The sequence below is a fragment of the Hyla sarda genome, chromosome 1 (genome assembly GCF_029499605.1).
Source record: "Hyla sarda isolate aHylSar1 chromosome 1, aHylSar1.hap1, whole genome shotgun sequence".
In the NCBI taxonomy this organism is placed as follows: domain Eukaryota; kingdom Metazoa; phylum Chordata; class Amphibia; order Anura; family Hylidae; genus Hyla; species Hyla sarda.
The window spans coordinates 86,267,619-86,287,923 of NC_079189.1; the positions used below are offsets into that span (position 1 = coordinate 86,267,619).

At 44.4% G+C, this 20,305-nt stretch overlaps 1 protein-coding gene across 1 annotated transcript in view; it reads left to right on the plus strand.

Annotated features, from left to right (window-relative positions):
- GRXCR1 (glutaredoxin and cysteine rich domain containing 1) overlaps positions 1-20,305 on the plus strand; it is a 101,508-nt gene that overhangs the window by 57,270 nt on the left and 23,933 nt on the right. Inside the window, exon 2 of the mRNA XM_056553188.1 lies at positions 16,757-16,996. Coding sequence (XP_056409163.1) covers positions 16,757-16,996 — 240 coding nt within the window. The remainder of the gene's footprint in view (positions 1-16,756; positions 16,997-20,305) is intronic.

Sequence of the window (20,305 nt, forward strand, 5' to 3'; positions counted from 1 at the left end):
AAACTGATAGACTGTGCATGCTGGGAGTTGTAGTTTTGCAACAGCTGGAGGTCCCCCCCCCCCCCCCTGTGAATGTACAGGGTACATTCACATGGGCAGGGGCTTACAGTGAGTATCAGGCTGCAAGTTTGCGATGCAGCAAATTTTGCGCGGCAGCTCAAACTCGCAGTGGGAAAATCGCTGTAACCCCCCCTGCCCGTGTGACTGTACCCTAAAAACACTACACTACACTAACACAAAATAAAATAAAAGTAAAAAACGCTACATATACACATACCCCTACACAGCCCCCCTCCCCTCCCCAATAAAAATGAAAAACGTCTGGTACGCCACTGTTTTCAAAATGGAGCCTCCAGCTGTTGCAAAACAACAACTCCCAGTATTGCCGGACAGCCGTCGACTATCCAAGCATGCTGGGAGTTTTGCAACAGCTGGAGGCACCCTGTTTGGGAATCACTGGCGTAGAATACCCCTATGTCCACCCCTATGCAAATCCCTAATTCAGGCCTCAAATGCGCATGGCGCTCTCACTTTGGAGCCCTGTCGTATTTCAAGGCAACAGTTTAGGGCCACATATGGGGTATCACCGTACTCGGGAGAAATTGCCTTACAAATTTAGGGGGGCTTTTTCTCCTTTCACCCCTTATGAAAAGGTGAAGTTGGGTTCTACACCAGCATGTTAGTGTAAAAAAATAAAATGTTTACACTAACATGCTGGTGTTGCCCTATACTTTTCATTTTGACAAGAGGTAAAAGGGAAAAATGCCCCCCAAAATTTGTAATGCAATTTCTCCCGACTACGGAGATACCCCATATGTGGGCACAAAGTGCTCTGGGGGCGCACAACAAGGCTCAGAAGGGAGAGTGCACCATGTACATTTGAGGTGATTTGCACAGGGGTGGCTGATTGTTACAGCGGTTTTGACAAAAACAAAACCCCACATGTGACCCCATTTCGGAAACTACACCCCTCACGGAATGTAATGAGGGGTGCAGTGAGAATTTACACCCCACTGGTGTCTGACAGATCTTTGGAACAGTGGGCTGCGCAAATTAAAAATGTTGTACAGCCCACTGTTCAAAAGATCTGACAGACACCAGTGGGGGGTAAATGCTCACTGTACCCCTTGTTACGTTCCTCAAGGGGTCTAGTTTCCAAAATGGTATGCCATGTGGGGGTTATTTTGCTGTTCTGGCACCATAGGGGCTTCCTAAATGCGACATGCGCCCCGAGCAAAATTTGCTCTCAAAAAGCCAAATATGACTCCTTCTTTTCTGAGCATTGTAGTTTGCCTGTAGTGCGCTTAAGGTCAACTTATGGGGTACCTCCATACTCAGAAGAGATGGGGTTACAAATTTTCGGGGGTATTTTCTGCTATTAACCCTTGCAAAAATGTGAAATTTTGGGGGGGAAACACACATTTTAGTGAAATTTTTTTTTTTTTACGTATGCAAAAGTCGTGAAACCCCTGTGGGGTATTAAGGCTCACTTTATTCCTTGTTACGTTCCTCAAGGGGTCTAGTTTCCAAAATGGTATGGCATGTGGGTATTTTTTGCTGTCCTGGCACCATAGGGGCTTCCTAAATGGGACATGCCCCCGAGCAAAATTTGCTCTCAAAAAGCCAAATATGACTCCTTCTCTTCTGAGCATTGTAGTTCGCCCGTAGTGCGCTTCAGGTCAACTTATGGGGTACCTCCATACTCAGAAGAGATGGGGTTACAAATTTTGGGGGGTATTTTCTGCTATTAACCCTTGCAAAAATGTGAAATTTGGGGGTAAGCACACATTCTATTGACATTTTTTAATTTTTTTTTTACATATGCAAAAGTCGTGAAACACCTGTGGGGTATTAAGGCTCACTTTATTCCTTGTTACGTTCCTCAAGGGGTATAGTTTCCAAAATGGTATGCCTTGTGTTTTTTTTTCCTGTTCTGGCACCATAGGGGCTTCCTAAATGCAACATGCCCCCCAAAAACCATTTCAGAAAAACGTACGCTCCAAAATCCCCTCGTCGCTCCTTCCCTTCTGAGCCCTCTACTGTGCCCGCCGAACACTTTACATAGACATATGATGTATGTGCTTACTCGAGAGCATTTGGGCTACAAATATAAGTATACATTTTCTCCTTTTACCCCTTGTAAAAATTCAAAAATTGGGTCTACAAGAACGTGCGAGTGTAAAAAATTAAGATTGTGAATTTTCTCCTTCACTTTGCTGCTATTCCTGTGAAACACCTAAAGGGTTAAAATGCTGACTGAATGTCATTTTGAATACTTTGGGGGGTGCAGGTTTTATAATGGGGTCATTTGTGGGGTATTTATAAGATGAAGACCCTTCAAATTCGCTTCAAACCTGAACTGGTCCCTGAAAAATTGTGATTTTTGAAATTTTGTGAAAAATTGAAAAATTGCTGCTGAAGTTTGAAGCCCTCTGGTGTCTTCCAAAAGTAAAAACTCGTCAATTTTATGATGCAAATATAAAGTAGGCATATTGTATATGTGAATAAAAATAATAATATTTGGAATATCCATTTTTATTACAAGCAGAGATCTTCAAAGTTAGAAAAATGCTAAATTTTCAAATTTTTCATCAAATTTTGGGATTTTTCACCAAGAAAGGATGCAAGTTACCAAAAATTTTTACCACTAAGTTAAAGTAGAATATGTCACGAAAAAACAATCTCGGAATTAGAATGATAACTAAAAGCATTCCAGAGTTATTAATGTTTAACCCCTTCCCGCAGAATGTCATATATAAACGCCGGGTTGTGCAGTGCGTTCGCGCATCCCGGCGTTTATAAATGACATGCAGTTAACCCGGCGATGCGCAGCATCGCACGGGTTAACTGGCAGAAGTCCCGCTGTTTCCAGCAGGGGACAACTTCTGCTTCACCCCCAGGACCATCAATTGATGGTCCTGGTCAGCGATCACTGTGATTGGTCCCTGTGGACCAATCACAGTGATCTGGGGTGAAAGTTCAGATCCCCCGCACTGCCCGCCCCTGGAAGTCGGGCAGAACGGGGGACGAAGGCTGCGGGGGCTCGCGGGGACCTGCGGCACACGGGGGGAACACGCGGGGACCGGCGGACTTACCTGATCCAGCGGCGGGACCGAGGAGCAGCGCGGGACCGGCCACGTGGACGAGCAGCGACGGGTAAGTATGTGGTCCTCAGAAGCAGCAGTGAAGATCTTCACTGCTGCTTCTAGGAGTCTGAAAACTACAACTCCCAGCATGCCTAGACAGCCTTTGGCTGTCTGGGCATGCTGGGAGTTGTAGTTTTGCAACATCTGGAGGGCCTCAGTTTGGAGACCATTGTATAATGGTCTCCAATCTGTGCTCTTCCAGCTGTTGCAAAACTACAACTCCCAGCATGCACTGACTGTCCAGGCATGCTGGGAGTTTTAGTTCAGCAACATCTGGCCCTTCAGATGTTGCCGAACTACAACTCCCAGCATGCCCTTCAGCTGTCTGGGCATGCTGGGAGTTGTAGTTTTGCAACAGCTGGAGACACACTGGTTGGGAAACATTGTTTCTAACTCAGTGTTTCCTAACCTGTGTGCCTCCAGCTGTTGCAAAACTATAACTCCCAGCATGCACTAAAAGACCATGCATGCTGGGAGTTGTAGTTTTGCAACATCTGGAGGGCCCCAGTTTGGAGACCATTGTATAATGGTCTCCAATCTGTGCTCTTCCAGCTGTTGCAAAACTACAACTCCCAGTATGCACTGACTGTCCAGGCATGCTGGGAGTTTTAGTTCAACAACATCTGGCCCTTCAGATGTTGCCGAACTATAACTCCCAGCATGCCCTTCAGCTGTCTGGGCATGCTGGGAGTTGTAGTTTTGCAACAGCTGGAGACACACTGGTTGGGAAACATTGTTTCTAACTCAGTGTTTCCTAACCTGTGTGCCTCCAGCTGTTGCAAAACTATAACTCCCAGCATGCACTAAAAGACCATGCATGCTGGGAGTTGTAGTTTTGCAACATCTGGAGGGCCCCAGTTTGGAGACCATTGTATAATGGTCTCCAATCGGTGCTCTTCCAGCTGTTGCAAAACTACAACTCCCAGTATGCACTGACTGTCCAGGCATGCTGGGAGTTTTAGTTCAGCAACATCTGGCCCTTCAGATGTTGCCGAACTACAACTCCCAGCATGCCCTTCAGCTGTCTGGGCATGCTGGGAGTTGTAGTTTTGCAACAACTGGAAACACACTGGTTGGGAAACATTGTCTGTTTCTAACTCAGTGTTCCCTAACCTGTGTGCCTCCAGCTGTTGCAAAACTATGACTCCCAGCATGCACTAACAGCATGCAACAGCTGATGCACCCCCCCCTGTGAATGTACAGGGTACATTCACATGGGCGAGGCTTTTACAGTGGGTTTCTCGCATCTTGAGATGCAGCAAATTTTGCGCTGGGAAACTCGCTGTAATCCCCCGCCCATGTGACTGTACCCTAAAAACACTACACTACACTAACACAAAATAAAATAAAAAGTTAAAAACACTACATATACACATACCCTTACACAGCCCCCCTCCCCCAATAAGAACGTCCGGTACACCACTGTTTCCAAAGCAGAGCCTCCAGCTGTTGAAAAACAACAACTCCCAGTATTGTCGGACAGCCGTTGACTGTCCAGGCATGCTGGGAGTTTTGCAACAGCTGGAGGCACCCTGTTTGGGAATCACTGGCGTAGAATACCCCTATGTCCACCCCTATGCAAATCCCTAATTTAGGCCTCAAATGCACATGGCGCTCTCACTTTGGAGCCCTGTCGTATTTCAAGGCAACAGTTTAGGGCGACATATGGGGTATCGCCGTACTCGGGAGAAATTGCGTTACAAGTTTTGGGGGGCTTTTTCTTCTTTAACCCTTCATGAAAAGGAAATGTTGGGGTCTACACCAGAATGTTAGTGGAAACATTTTTTATTTTTTACACTAACATGCTGATGTTGCCCTATACTTTACATTTTCACAAGAGGTAAAAGGGAAAAAAGCCCCCCCAAAATTTATAACGCAATTTCTCCCGACTACAGAGATACCCCATATGTGAGCGCAAAGTGCTCTGGGGGCGCACAACAAGGCCCAGAAGGGAGAGCGCACCATGTACATTTGAGGTGATTTGCACAGGGGTGGCTGATTGTTACAGCGGTTTTGACAAACGCAAAAAAAACAAAACCCCACATGTGACCCCATTTCGGAAACTGCACCCCTCACGGAATGTAATGAGGGGTGCAGTGAGAATTTACCCCCCACAGGTGTCTGACGGATCTTTGGAACAGTGGTCCATGAAAATGAAAACTTGTACAGCCCACTGTTCCAAAGATCTGTCAGACACCAGTGGGGGGCAAATGCTCACTGTACCCCTTGTTACGTTCCTCAAGGGTCTAGTTTCCAAAATGGTATGCCATGTGGTTTTTTTTTTGCTGTTCTGGCACCTTAGGGGCTTCCTAAATGCGACATGCCCCCCGAGCAAAATTTGCTCTCAAAAAGCCAAATATGACTCCTTCTCTTCTGAGCATTGTAGTTCGCCCATAGTGCACTTCAGGTCAACTTATGGGGTACCTCCATACTCAGAAGAGATGGGGTTACAAATTTTGGGGGGTATTTTCTGCTATTAACCCTTGCAAAAAGGTGAAATTAGGGGGGAAACACACATTTTACTGGAATTTTTTTTTTTTTTTTTTACATATGCAAAAGTTATGAAACACCTGTGGGGTAATAAGGCTCACTTTATTCCTTATTACATTCCTCAAGGGGTCTAGTTTCCAAAATGGTATGCCATGTGGGTATTTTTTGCTGTTCTGGCACCATAGGGGCTTCCTAAATGCGACATGCCCCCCGAGCAAAATTTGCTCTCAAAAAGCCAAATATGACTCCTTCTCTTCTGAGCATTGTAGTTCACCCATAGTGCACTTCAGGTCAACTTATGGGGTACCTCCATACTCAGAAGAGAAGGGGTTACAAATATTGGGGGTATTTCCTGCTATTGACCCTTGGAAAAATGTGAAATTTGGGGGAAACACACATTTTAGTGAAAAAAAAAATTTTTTTTTTACATATGCAAAAGTCGTGAAACACCTGTGGGGTATTAAGGCTCACTTTATTCCTTGTTACGTACCTCAAGGGGTCTAGTTTCCAAAATGGTATGCCATGTGAGGGTTTTTTGCTGTTCTGGCACCATAGGGGCTTCCTAAATGCAACATGCCCCCAAAAACCATTTCAGAAAAACGTACTCTCCAAAATCCCCTTATCGCTCTTTCCCTTCTGAGCCCTCTACTGCGCCCGCCGAACACTTTACATAGACATATGAGGTATGTGCTTACTCGAGAGAAATTGGGCTACAAATATAAGTATACATTTTCTCCTTTTACCCCTTGTAAAAATTAAAAAATTGGGTCTACAAGAACATGCGAGTGTAAAAAATGAAGATTGTGAATTTTCTCCTTCACTTTGCTTCTATTCCTGTGAAACACCTAAAGGGTTAAAATGATGACTGAATGTCATTTTGAATACTTTGGGGGGTGCAGTTTTTATAATGGGGTCTTTTGTGGGGTATTTCTAATAAGAAGACCCTTCAAATCCACTTCAAACCTGAACTGGTCCCTGAAAAATAGTGAGTTTGAAATTTTTGTGAAAAATTGGAAAATTGCTGCTGAACTTTGAAGCCCTCTGGTGTCTTCCAAAAGTAAAAACTCATCAATTTTATGATGCAGACATAAAGTAGACATATTGTATATGTGAATAAAAAATTTTTTTATTTGTAATATACATTTTCCTTACAAGCAGAGAGCTTCAAAGTTAGAAAAATGCAAAATTTTCAAATTTTTCATCAAATTTTAGGATTTTTCACAAGGAAAGGATGCAAGTTACCACAAAAATGTACCACCATGTTAAAGTAGAATATGTCACGAAAAAACAGTCTCAGAATCAGAATGATAACTAAAAGCATTCCAGAGTTATTAATGTTTAAAGTGACAGTGGTCAGATGTGCAAAAAACGCTCTGGTCCTTAAGGCCAAAATGGGCTTGGTCCTGAAGGGGTTAAAGTGACAGTGGTCAGATGTGCAAAAAATGGCCGGGTCCTAAGGTGTAAAATGGCTGGGTCCTTAAGGGGTTAAAGGGGTATTAGAGGCAAAAACTTTTTTTTATATATCAACTGGCTCCGGAAAGTTAAACAGATTTTGTAAATTACTTCTATTAAAAAATCTTAATCCTTCCAATAGTTATTAGCTTCTGAAGCTTCTGTCTAACTGCTCAATGATGATGTCACGTCCCGGGAGCTGTGCATGATGGGAAAATATCCCCATAGGAGCTGCACAGCTCCTGGGACGTGAGTCATCAGAAAGCAGTTAGACAGAAAACAGCAACTCAACTTCAGAAGCTAATAACTATTGGAAGGATTAAGATTTTTTAATAGAAGTAATTTACAAATTTGTTTAACTTTCCAGAGCCAGTTGATATATATAAAAAAGTTTTGGCCTGGAATACCCCTTTAAGGCCCAAATGGGCTGAGTCCTTAAGGGGTTAAACTGCGACTTTCTGTGCGACAAATTTAGACAGGAAAAAACGTCTAAATCCTTTGATAAATCTCCCCCACTATGTCTACTTTATGTTGGCATCATAAAGTTGACATGATTTTACTCTTTGAAGACAGTAGAGGGCTTCAAAGTATAGCAGCAATTTTCAAAATGTTCACGAAAAATTTAAAATCTGAATTTTTCAGGGACCAGTTAAGTTTGAAGACGATTTCAGGCCCCTTTCTGTGAAAATGAACCCATTATAGAAACGGCACCCCTCAAAGTATTCAAAGTATTCTGACATTCAGAAAGCATCAATAGCAGCAAAGTGAAGGAGAAATATTCTAAATCTTCATTTTTTACACCCCCATGTTCTTGTAGAGCCATTTTTTTCTTTTTACAAGGGGCAAAAGGAGAGAAATCCCCCAAAATTTGTAACCCAATTTCTCACAAGTAAGGAAATACCTCATATGTGGATGTAAAGTGTTCTGCAGGTGCAGTAGAGGGCTCAGAAGGGAACAAGCGACAATGGGATTATGGAGAGGGAATTTTACTGAAATGGTTTTTGGGGGGCATGTCGCATTTAGGAAGCCCCTATGGTGCCAAAACAGCAAAAAAACAAAACAAAAAACAAACAAACATATGGCATACTATTTCGGAGACTACCCCCCTCGTGGAACGTAACAAGGGGTACAGTGAGCCTTAACACCCCACAGGTGTTTGATGACTTTTCGTTAAAGTCGGATGTGTAAATTAATTAATTTTTTCACTAAAATGCCGTTTTTTCCCCAAACTGTACATTTTTAGAAGGGGTAATAGGAGTAAATGTCCCCAAAAAGTTGTAACCCCATCTCTTCTGAGTATGGAAATATCCCATGTGTGGATGCCAAATGCTCTGCTGGCGCACTACAATGCTCAGAAGAGAAGGAGTCACATTTGGCTTTTGGAAAGCATATTTTGCTGAAATGGTTTTTGGGGGGCATGTCTCATTTAGGAAGCCCCTATGGTGCCAGAATAGGAAAAAAAAAAAAAAAAAAAAAAAATCCCCACTTGGCATACTATTTTGGAAACTAAACCCCTCAAGGAATGTAACAAGGGGTACAGTGAGCCTTAACATCACACAGGTGTTTGACGACTTTTTGTTTAAGTTGGATGTGTAAATTAATTTATTTTTTTCACTAAAATGCGTTTTTTTCCCAAAATTTTAGAATTTTACAAGGGGTAATAGGAGAAAATGCCCCACAAAATTTGTAACACCATTTCTTCTGAGTGTGGAAATACCCCATATGTGGATGTAAAGTGATCTGCGGGTAAACTACAATGCTCAGAGTAGAAGGAGCGCCATTGAGCTGTCAGGATTTGGCAGGCTGGAGGTGGATCCTCTGTGTCAGAGAGGGATTGGCGTGGACTGTGTCGGTGGACCGGTTCTAAGTTGCTACTGGTTTTCGCCAGAGCCCGCCGCAAAGCGGGATGGACTTGCAGCGGCGGTAGCAACCAGGTCGTATCCACCGGCAACGGCTCAACCTCTCTGACTGCTGAGATAGGCGCGGTACAAGGGATTAGACAAGAACACACAAGGAACGCTTTCACTGGCACAATGGCAACAAGATCCGGCAAGGAAGTGCAGGGGAAGTGAGGTATTATAGGGAAGTGCACAGGTGAAGACACTAATTAAAACCCATGCGCCAATCAGTGGCGCACCAGCCCTTTAAACCGCAAAGACTCGGCGTGCGCACGCCCTAGGGAGCGGGGTCGAGCGCGCCGGGACAGCACAGACGGGGAATGAGTCAGGTAAGCGGGTCGGGATGCGCATCGCGAGCGGGCGAGTCCCGCATCGCGAATCGCATCCCGGCTGGGGACACTATCGCAGCGCACCCGGTCAGCGGGTCTGACCAGGGCGCTGCGGACAGGAGAACGCCGTGAGCGCTCCGGGGAGGAGCGGGGACCCGGAGCGCTCGGCGTAACAGTACCCCCCCCCCTTGGGTCTCCCCCTCTTTTTAGAACCCGAGAACTTGTGGATAAGGTCCTTGTCAAGGATGTTGTCCTAGGGTTCCCATGACCTCTCCTCCGGGCCGCAATTCTCCCAATCTACAAGAATTTTTTTTTTTTACCTCTGACCGTCTTGGATGCCAGAATTTCTTTAACCGAGAAGATGTCAGAGGACCCGGAGACAGGAGTAGGAGCAACAACCTTAGGAGAGAAGCGGTTAAGGATGAGTGGTTTAAGGAGAGAGACATTTTTCTGTAGGAGTACAGCTCCAGCTCCCACCGAAGAGGCATCTACCTCCAGTGAGAAGGGTTTAGATGGATCAGGTCTGGAGAGTACGGGAGCAGAAGAAAAGGCAGTTTTGAGACGGTTGAACGCCTCTTCCGCTTGAGGAGGCCAGGACTTAGGGTTGGCGTTTTTCTTGGTTAGGGCCACAATTGGGGCCACAATAGTGGAAAAATGTGGAATAAACTGTCTTTAGTAATCGGCAAACCCCAAGAAACGTTGGATAGCTCGGAGTCCGGAGGGGCGTGGCCAATCCAACACGGCTGATAGTTTGTCCGGGTCCATTTGGAGTCCCTGGCCAGAGACTAAATATCCTAGGAAGGGAAGAGATTGACATTCAAAGAGCCATTTTTCCATTTTGGCATATAACTGATTGTCCCGAAGTCTCTGAAGAACCATGCGGACATGCCGGCGGTGTTCTTCTAGGTTGGAAGAAAAAATCAAAATATCGTCATGGTAGACCACAACACAGGTATATAAAAGATCACGAAAAATTTCATTTACAAAGTTCTGGAAGACGGCAGGGGCGTTGCAAAGCCCAAAAGGCATAACAAAATATTCAAAGTGTCCATCTCTGGTGTTAAATGCGGTCTTCCACTCGTCCCCCTCCCTGATGCGGATGAGATTATATGCACCTCTTAAATCCAATTTGGTAAAGATGTTGGCGCCACGTAGGCGGTCAAAGAGTTCCGAGATAAGAGGTAGGGGATAGCGTTTTTTTATAGTGATTTTATTAAGACCGTGGTAATCAATGCATGGTCGTAAGGAGCCGTCTTTTTTGGAGACGAAGAAGAATCCAGCTCCAGCAGGGGAGGAACACTTGCGGATAAATCCCCTTTTTAAATTTTCTTGGATGTACTCCGTCATAGCTTGTGTTTCCGGAGCAGACAGGGGATAGATTCTGCCCCGGGGTGGAGTAGTACCAGGGAGGAGATCAATAGGACAGTCATAAGGCCTGTGAGGAGGCAAAGTCTCAGATAGGCCTATCAGCATAGTCCAGATAGGCCTTGGGGAGACCAGGTATCGGAGGAACCATAGGGTTTTGACTGACAGGACTGGGAGCAGACATAAGACACTTTTTGTGGCAAGTATTACCCCAGTTCTTGATTTCCCCGGTGGTCCAATCGAGGGTAGGGGAATGGCGTTGAAGCCAAGGTAGTCCAAGAAGAATTTCAGAAGTGCAGTTAGAGAGGACCAGAAATGCAATCTTTTCATGATGGGGTCCAATGCACATTAAGAGGGGTTCCGTGCGGTAACGCACAGTACAGTCCAATCTTTCACCATTAACAGAGGCGATGTAGAGGGGTCTGGCGAGACTGGTCACTGGGATGTTGAACCTGTTAACGAAAGAGGGCAAAATAAAATTTCCTGCAGATCCGGAATCCAAGAAGGCCACAGCTGAGAAGGAGAAGGTAGAAGAAGAAATCCACACAGGCACAGTAAGACGTGGAGAAGCAGAGTTCACACCTAGAGCTGTCTCACCTTTGTGCGGAGTCGGAGTGCGTCTTTCCTGACGTGGAGGTCGGATAGGACAATCCTTCAAGAAGTGTTCGGTACTGGCACAGTACAGGCATAGGTTCTCAATGTGGCGGCGTGTCCTCTCTTGACGTGTCAGGTGAGACCCGTCTACTTGCATAGCCTCCACGGCGGAAGGCACAGGAACAGATTGCAGCGGACCAGAGAAGAGAGGAGCCGGGGAGAGAAACCGCCTCGTGCGAACAAGTCCATATCCTGGCGGAGCTCCTGACGCCTTTTGGAAAAACGCATGTCAATGCGGGTGGCCAGATGAATAAGTTCATGAAGGTTAGCAGGGATTTCTCGTGCAGCCAGCACATCTTTGATGTTACTGGATAGGCCCTTTTTGAAGGTCGCGCAGAGGGCCTCGTTATTCCAGGACAATTCGGAGGCGAGAGTACGGAATTGGATGGCGTACTCGCCCACAGAAGAATTACCCTGGACCAGGTTCAGCAGGGCCGGGACAGCACAGACGGGGAACGAGTCTGGTAAGCGGGTCAGGATGCGCACCGCGAGCGGGCGCGTCCCGCATCGCGAATCGCATCCCGGCTGGGGACATTATCGCAGCGCACCCGGTCAGCGGGTCTGACCAGGGCGCTGCGAACAGGAGAACGCCGTGAGCGCTTCGGGGAGGAGCGGGGACCCGGAGCGCTCGGCGTAACATGAGCTTTTAGAGAGAGAATTTGTTTGGAATGGAAGTCAGGGGCCATGTGCGTTTACAAAGCCCCCATGTTGCTAGAACAGTGGACCCACCCACATGTGACCCCATTTTGGAGACTACACCCCTCACAGAATTTAGTTTGAGAAGTGAAGTGAAGTGAAAAGTGAAAAAGCGTATATGTTCACTGTACCCCTTATTACATTATATTAGGAGTGTAGTTTTCAAAATGGGATCACTTATGGGGGGGGGGGGGGGGGTCCAGTCTTCTGGCACCATGGGGGCTTTGTAAACACACATGGCCTTCAATTCCGGACAAATTTTCTCTCCAAAGTCCAATGGTGCTACTTCTTTTCTGAGCATTGTAGTGTGCCCGCAGAGCACTTTACAGCCACATTTGGGGTATTTTCTTACTCAGAAGAAATGGGGTTACAAATTTTTGGGGGCTTTTTTTTTTTTTTTTTGAAGTTTTGCAAGATCTAGAGGGCCAGAGTTTAGAGTCTAGATCTTGCAAAACTACAAAACCCAGCATGTCCAAACAGCAAACGGATGTCTGGGCATGCTGGGAGTTGTAGTTTTGCAACATCTGGAGAGCTACAGATTTGAGACCACTGTATAGTGGTCTCCAAACTGTGCCCCTCCAGATGTTGCTAGGCAACTACTCACCAGCAGGATCGCCACCCGCCACACCTTCAGGAGGATCACCGACGGCCGCCAATCTGTAAGTCACCGCCGCTGCCCACCGCTACTCACAGGACAGCTCCCCTGCTCTGCCCGGACTACCGTGGGTGGGCAGAGCGGGGGAACCTAACTTTAACCCCCCCCCGCTCTCGATCTGCTATTGGTCGATCGCTTCTGACTGACCAATAGCAGGGATAGGAGGGGTGGCACCCCTTCTACCTCACTTCAATCACTTCAGGGGGATCAGGGCTGTCTTGGACAGCCCCGATCCTCCTTATTTTCCGGGTCACCTGAGACCCGTGTGACCCAGAATCACTGCAGATCGCAGGTCTGAATTGACCAGCGATTTGAGGCGATCGCCGACATGGGGGGTCTCGGGACCCCCAGGCGTTGACACAGGATGCCTGCTGAATGATTTCAGCAGGCATCCCGGTCCGGTCCCCGCCCAGCAAGCAGCGGGGACCGTAATTCCCAAGGGCATACAGGTAACATAGTAACATAGTTCATAAGGATGAAAAAAGACTAGAGTCCATCAAGCTCAACCTATAACCCTAATGAGTCCCTACTGAGTTGATCCAGATACACCCTGGGTCCTTGAGGATTGGGGATGCAGGACGAACGCATACTCTCTGCGTCCCCAAGAGGTTAAAAACCTTTTTTTTTTTTTTTTACTTTTCCCTTTTTTATAGGTTATTCTATGCTGCAGTACATCAGTATTACACTGATATGCAGCTGGTGCGATCCAGCCTATGGCTGGATCTCACAGGCTGCTGTAGTAAGCAGACAGGAGGCCATCAGCTTGCCTCCTGCTGCCATGGCAACAAACACCTCTCCCACTGTTAACCCCATAGATTCCATAATCAGGACTGATCACGGCATCTAAGGGGTTAATGCTGCCAAGACCGCGAGCCGAGTCTCGGCAGCTGCGGCGGGATCCTGGCTGTGATTGACAGTCGAGTCCCGCCAGCGATCTCCTGTAGCGTGTCATGCTGAGCTGGATATCTCCAGGGTGTATGCATATGTCCGTCCAGTTGTTCTAACGAGCTAGAAACTGCGACATATGCATACGTCATAGGGTGGAAAGGGGGTTAAAAAAAAGTCTATCTTATTTTGTTTAAAAAGTATGTTGACCCCCTATAGCTTTCCATATACGGGGGTGTGTGAGGGTACATTTTTTGTGCTGTGATCTCTAGTTTTTATTTGTACCACTTTTGCATATGTGTGACATTTTAGCCACTTTTTTGTGTGTTTAAGGATGTGATGTGACCAAAAATATGTCTATGTTTACACTGTTCAGTACAGGGGGTTAATTTACATTTTATTTCAATAGTATGGACATTTCCACACACAGCAATACCAACTATGTTTATGTACTTCATGGGTGTCAAACATGGGGCCCACAATGAATACCTTTGCAGCCCGAGCAGAGCCGATGCTTGCCCTGCAGTGACGGATCCCCCCATCACTATTAAGGACATGATGGGGATGTCCCCGTCAACTCTCAGCAGCCCCACGATAGGTTTAAAAATGCAGAGACCGCCGGGACATCACTGACATTCCGTGCGTGTGCCCATAGCAACGGAGGAGCGGAGGAGCGGAACATGGAGGTGGAAGACACGCGCTGGCCAGCATGGTAAGTGACCAGCGGCACGTCAGCTTCGGTACTGAGACCACCGCTCCTCCGGTCCCGGGACCTACTGCTATGGCCAGACCGGAGGAGTGGTGGTCAGAGCACTAAAGTGGGACAGTACACAGGCATACAGCCTCCAGACCCCACTGTATATGTCTGGAGGCTGTATGTCGGTGGGGGAACATACTGCAGCTAATGTGGGGAACTATACTGCACCTAATGTGGTGGAACTATACTGCACCTAATGTGGGGAACTATACTGCACCTAATGTGGGGAACTATACTGCACCTAATGTGGGGAACTATACTGCACCTAATGTGGGGAACTATACTGCACCTAATGTGGGGAACTATACTGCACCTAATGTGGGGAACTATTCTGCATCTAATGTGGGGAACGATACTGCCCCTAATGTGGGGAAACTGTACTGCACCTAATGTGAGGGAACGATACTGCCCCTAATGTGGGGAACTATACTGCACACTTAATGTGGGGAACTATACTGAACATCTAATGGGGGGAACTATACTGCACATCTAAATTGGGTAACTATACTGCACACCTAATGTGGGGAACTATACTGCCAACCTAATGTGGGGAACTATACTACACCTAATGTGGGGGAACTATACTGCACCTAATGTGGGGAACTATACTGCCTACCTAATGTGGGGAACTATACTGCACCTAATGTGGGGGGAACTATGCTGCACCTAATGTGTGGGAGCTATACTGCACCTAATGTGGGGGAACTATACTGCACCTAATGTGGGGAACTATACTGCCAACCTAATGTGGGGGAACTATACTGCCATCCTAATGTGGGGGAACTATACTGTACCTAATGTTAGGGAACTATACTGCACCTAATGTGGGGGCCTCGTTTGCTAACGTCACGTCACACTCACAGAATTCAAAGGCTGGCGTTACTATGTCCTTTTTTGGATGCGGCCCACATAAACTTAAGACTTTTTTTTTGGCCCATGTTAGCCTTTGAGTTTGACATGCTTGATGTACTTGTTTAACTTTTTTTTTTTTAAAGCCCCATAGAGAACTATTAATAGCAATATTTTGATTGCCAATACTGATCAGTGCTATGCAAAGGCATAGCACTGATCAGTGTTTTCTGTGATATAGGAGGAGGATTGCACCGCATCTAAAGATCAAAGCATCTGAAGGGTAAATGGAGGACATCAGCAGCCGACTGGTTTCGATCACCAAGACGTGGTGATCATGGAACCCTGAGATACACATGTACATTGCTGTGCACTGATTACCAGGGCACAGTAGCATTTATGTATATTGTGTGTCCTCTTAGGATTAAACGATGTATAAATTAAGTAATACATTAGTAAATTTTGCGGCTTAGTTTTTTCTTCTTTGCCTTTTAATAGTCATTCAATTCAAGTAATTTAAAAGTTCTTAAATTTTTCACCTACGGAGTCATATCAGGGGTTGTTTTATGTGAGATTAATTGTTCTCTGTAATGACATCACCTGGTTTACAATAAAATCTACAGCGAAGCTAAAAAAATATATATTTGTTGAGCAAAAAACAACAACGCAATTTTTTGGGGTTTATATTTCGACACAGTTTGCTTTATGGTTAAAATGACGTTATCATTATACCGTAGGTAAATTTGATTACAATGATACCCAACTCATATAGGTTTTGTTTTATTTTACTGCTTTAAAATGTATTTACTAATTTATTTAAAAAAATGATTATGCTTAAAATTATCCTCTTTTATTTATTTTTTTGTTGTGTACGGGGCTGTATTTACACCATGATCTGTAGTTTTTTTCGGTACCATTTTTGTTTTGATTTGATCATTTTGTATTAAATGGGTACTCTGGTAGAAAGCATTTTTTTTAAATCAACTGGTGCAAGAAAGTTAAACAGATTTGTAAATTACTTCTATTTAAAATTGTAATCCTTCCAGTACTTACCAGCTGCTGTATGCTCCACAGGAAGTTCTTTTCTTTTTGAATTTTTTTTTCTGTCTGACCACAGTGCTCTCTGCTGACACCTCAGGAACTGTCCAGAGTAGAAGCAAATCTCAATAGCAAACCTATCCTGCTCTGCACAGTTCCTGACATGGACAGCGGTGTCAGCAGAGAGCACTGTGGTCATACAGAAAAGAAATTCAAAAAGCAAAGAACTTCCTCTATAGTATACAGCAGCTGAGAAGTACTGGAAGGATTAAGATTTTTAAACAGAAGTCATTTACAAATCTGCTTAACTTTCTGGCACCAGTTGATAAAAAAAAAATGTTTTACACTGGAGTACCCCTTTAATTTTTTTTCTGGTATATGAACTGACCAAAAATCACAAATTTTGGATTTTGGTATTTTTTTTAATACCAAAGTCCAGAATTATGTCCATTATTTTGTTGTCTTTATTCTTTCTACCTCCTAAAATATAGTAAAGAGTATTAAATATATTCTTTTAATACTGAATTTGTATTTGTTTGCAGTCCACTACCACCTTAGAATATGGACGCATTGTGATTTACACTACAAGTCTGCGTGTGGTAAGAAACACTTTTGAGAGGTGTGAAATGGTACGAAAGATCTTCCAGAATCACAGGGTAAAATTTGAAGAGAAGAATATTGCCCTCAATAGTGAATATGGAAAAGAGGTTGATGAAAGATGTCGCTGGGTTTCTGAACTGCCATCTCTACCTGTTGTATTCATTGATGGCCATTATCTTGGGGTAAGTGAGTGTTATTATACAGTATTTACATAATCTGGCTTTGACCTAACAACTCCTGCCAACCTGTAGAGGACACGGGATGAACCTGGAGGCCCTGGCTGCCTGGTATTTGGCACACGTGCATGTACTTCCTCAACCTCTAGAGTGCGGGTTTATAAAGTGTACGGGACCCGCAGCTAATGGCAATCATGCTGATGCCTGCCATTATCCCTTTAGATGCCATAATCAATACTGATCATGGCATCTGAAGTATTACTGGGGCTTTGAGGGACTCATCAGAACACCTTCATTGTGATCGCGGGGGTCTGATAAGTCAAGAGGTGGACAGATCTTTGCTCACCTGCTCCAGGGTCTGCTCTGATATCTCTTGATCAGTGCTATGCCTATGCATAATGACCCACTTTTTACAACTAAAAAATTGAAAAAATTGAGTAAATAAACATATTTGGTACCATGTGCATAAATGTTTGAACTATTTAAAAATAATAATGATCTCATAAGCAAACAGTGTACACGTAAAAAAAAAATACTAAAGTCTAAAACTGCAGATTTTTTGGTCAGATCACATTCCAAGAAAAAGAATATAAAGTGATTAAAAAGTCAAACATATGCAAAAGTGGTACCAATATAAAACTCCTCCTTACCCATAGCTTTTTCATTTTTTCACTGACAAGGTTGTATTAGAGCTTCATGTTTGTGGGACAAGTTGTACTGTATATTGGCACACTTTATTTTATCATATATTGTATTATAAAGCCCCAAGAAATTATACGTAAGGCCAAATAAAAAAAAAATGAAATTGTGCAATTTTTTTTGAGTTCACAATACAGTAAAACTGACATTCAAATCTTCATTGCCATGTTCTGACCCTTATAATTTTTTTTTCCACCTAAAAATCTCTATTAGGATTTATTTTTGCACCACTTTTTTGTTGTTCTTTTTGGTCACTTTTTATTCCATTTTATCTGGGAGGTGTGTTTTTTTAATAGTGTTTTATTTGAAAAATGAGAAAATGATTTATATTTTATTGAGAGGGGGGTTATATTTTTAAAAACATTTTTTTTTACACATTGTTTGGCCCAATTAGGAGCCTATTTTAGGCCATCAGTAGATGGATTACATAGATCAATGCAATGCCATAGATCAATGAAAACATTGTTTGGCCCAATTAGGAGCCTATTTTAGGCCATCAGTAGATTTTAGGCCATAAGTAGATCAACTACATAGATTAATGCAATCATTACCCTGATCCATGTAATCGGCACTCAATTGCTAAGGACTGCCTAAGGCAGCACTCAACAATTGCCGATCCATGAAAGCCCAAAGAGCACAGGTAATGCCCTGGGCTTCTACAGCAACCCATTGGCACCAATGGCACCACTAGACACCAGGGATTATCATAATTTATTGTTTAAATACTGTGATTGCTATTGATCACAGCAATTAACACTTAAAATGATGGACATCTGAGCAAATCTACAATGTTCGTCATTACTGGCAGATGTTATGGCTCCGAGTGCCAAGTTTTTCTGTCTTATGTGTCATTACAAACAAGCCCTCATATGGTTCTGTAGATGGTAAAGTAAAAGAGGTATGACTTTTAAAAGGAGAGGAGATAAAAAGGAAAAAGCAAAAATTTTAATTGTCCTTGTCTTCAAGGCCAAAATAGGCTGTGTCCTTAAAGAGTTAAGGGCATGTTTACCTTTGAGCACATTTAATCTGCCAGATGTTTTGCCCATATAATGCACATCCACCATCGGTATTCCTGTAGTGCCATCTGTCTCATTACAGCTCTGGTGCATCCATAAAATTCATAACAGCAGCTGTGTCATCAGTCCAAGAGTTTGACAATCAGAAAATGACAGAGCTTAATGTTGTCAGGAAGTGATCTGTCCTGTGTCATCTTACTCCTGTGAACTACATGATTACATTATCACATATAAGATCTCTAATATCAGCTTAGATGGCTTCTTTCTTTACTGCACCATCCTCGTTCATCTCTATATGCCTCTGCCCTAAGCAACAAGCAGCTATGTGATAGTTGGTGAGTCCAGACACATTGTTATGCAACTGATACCACTGCCTGTGTCTCCAGTGTGCAGATTGTAGATGTGGGGTGCCCTGTGTGATGTAGCCTGACACTGCTCCCCTGTGGGTTATAGCTGACAGGGAGAAAAGGAGACAGGTGTGATACAGTTGCTGCTGTATCACATACAATATCATTGTTAGGATGCTCACCCTTCTTCTACTCCCCTACTTGCTTAATAGCAAGAAAGCTCAGCTGAAAGGAATAAGCAGCTCCTTGTTCCCAGTCAGTCCCTTACCGCTGGGCCCTAGTTTTTGAACTGCAGCAGATGAGATGGGCTATACCCTTGAATTGTCGCTGATCTCCAAGTGCATTCCTGTTTTTAGTATTTGTTATTCCATGTAAGACCCTGGCCTGGCTGATGTCCACTCTGATTACTGATCCTGGTCCTGACTTCTGACAGTGCTACTTCCAGTATCCTGACTTCAGCTGTTCCTGCATACCCGCTCTTACCCCTGACTACTGGCTCTGTGTGGGTGACCATGGATTTTGCTATTGTTTATTATTTATTTTTATTTATACTAAAATAGTAAAAATAAAAAAACATTACAAGGTGTTATTTGCACTCAACTATCGTCTCCATATGGTTCTATATCACTTACTCTGCTTAGATGTAATTTAGAGCAAATGCAGTGGTGAGACTTTGCCCCCACTCTCTGCAAACCCAGAGAAATGTAGGCAACACTGGGAAACAACATCAGAGAGGATAATGGAGTCAAAATGGCATATAAGCCATGCATGCCACCTCAGATAAAACGGGTATACACATGACATTATAAAGGCAAAAAAAACTAAAAAACAAAACCTCCAGGACTGCTTCTTTAATTGGCATTCCTGGACGTGTTGTCCTACACTATACAATAATGTGATATAGGAAAAATCTTTGAATAGCTTTATAGGAGTTGAGTTAATCTATTAGGAATGTGTCTGCCAGCATGCATATAAAGTTTTTCAGATGATTAGTTGCAGCATTGTTGTTACGCCGAGCGCTCCGGGTCCCTGCTCCTCCCCGGAGTGCTCGCGGCGTTTCTCTCTCTGCAGCGCCCCGGTCAGACCCGCTGACCCGGAGCGCTGCACTGACATTGCCGGCGGGGATGCGATTCGCATAGCGGGACGCGCCCGCTCGCGAATCGCATCCCAAGTCACTCACCTGTCCCGGTCACCAGCTGTCACGTCCTGGCGCGCGCGGCTCCGCTCCTTAGGGCGCGCGCGCGCGCCAGCTC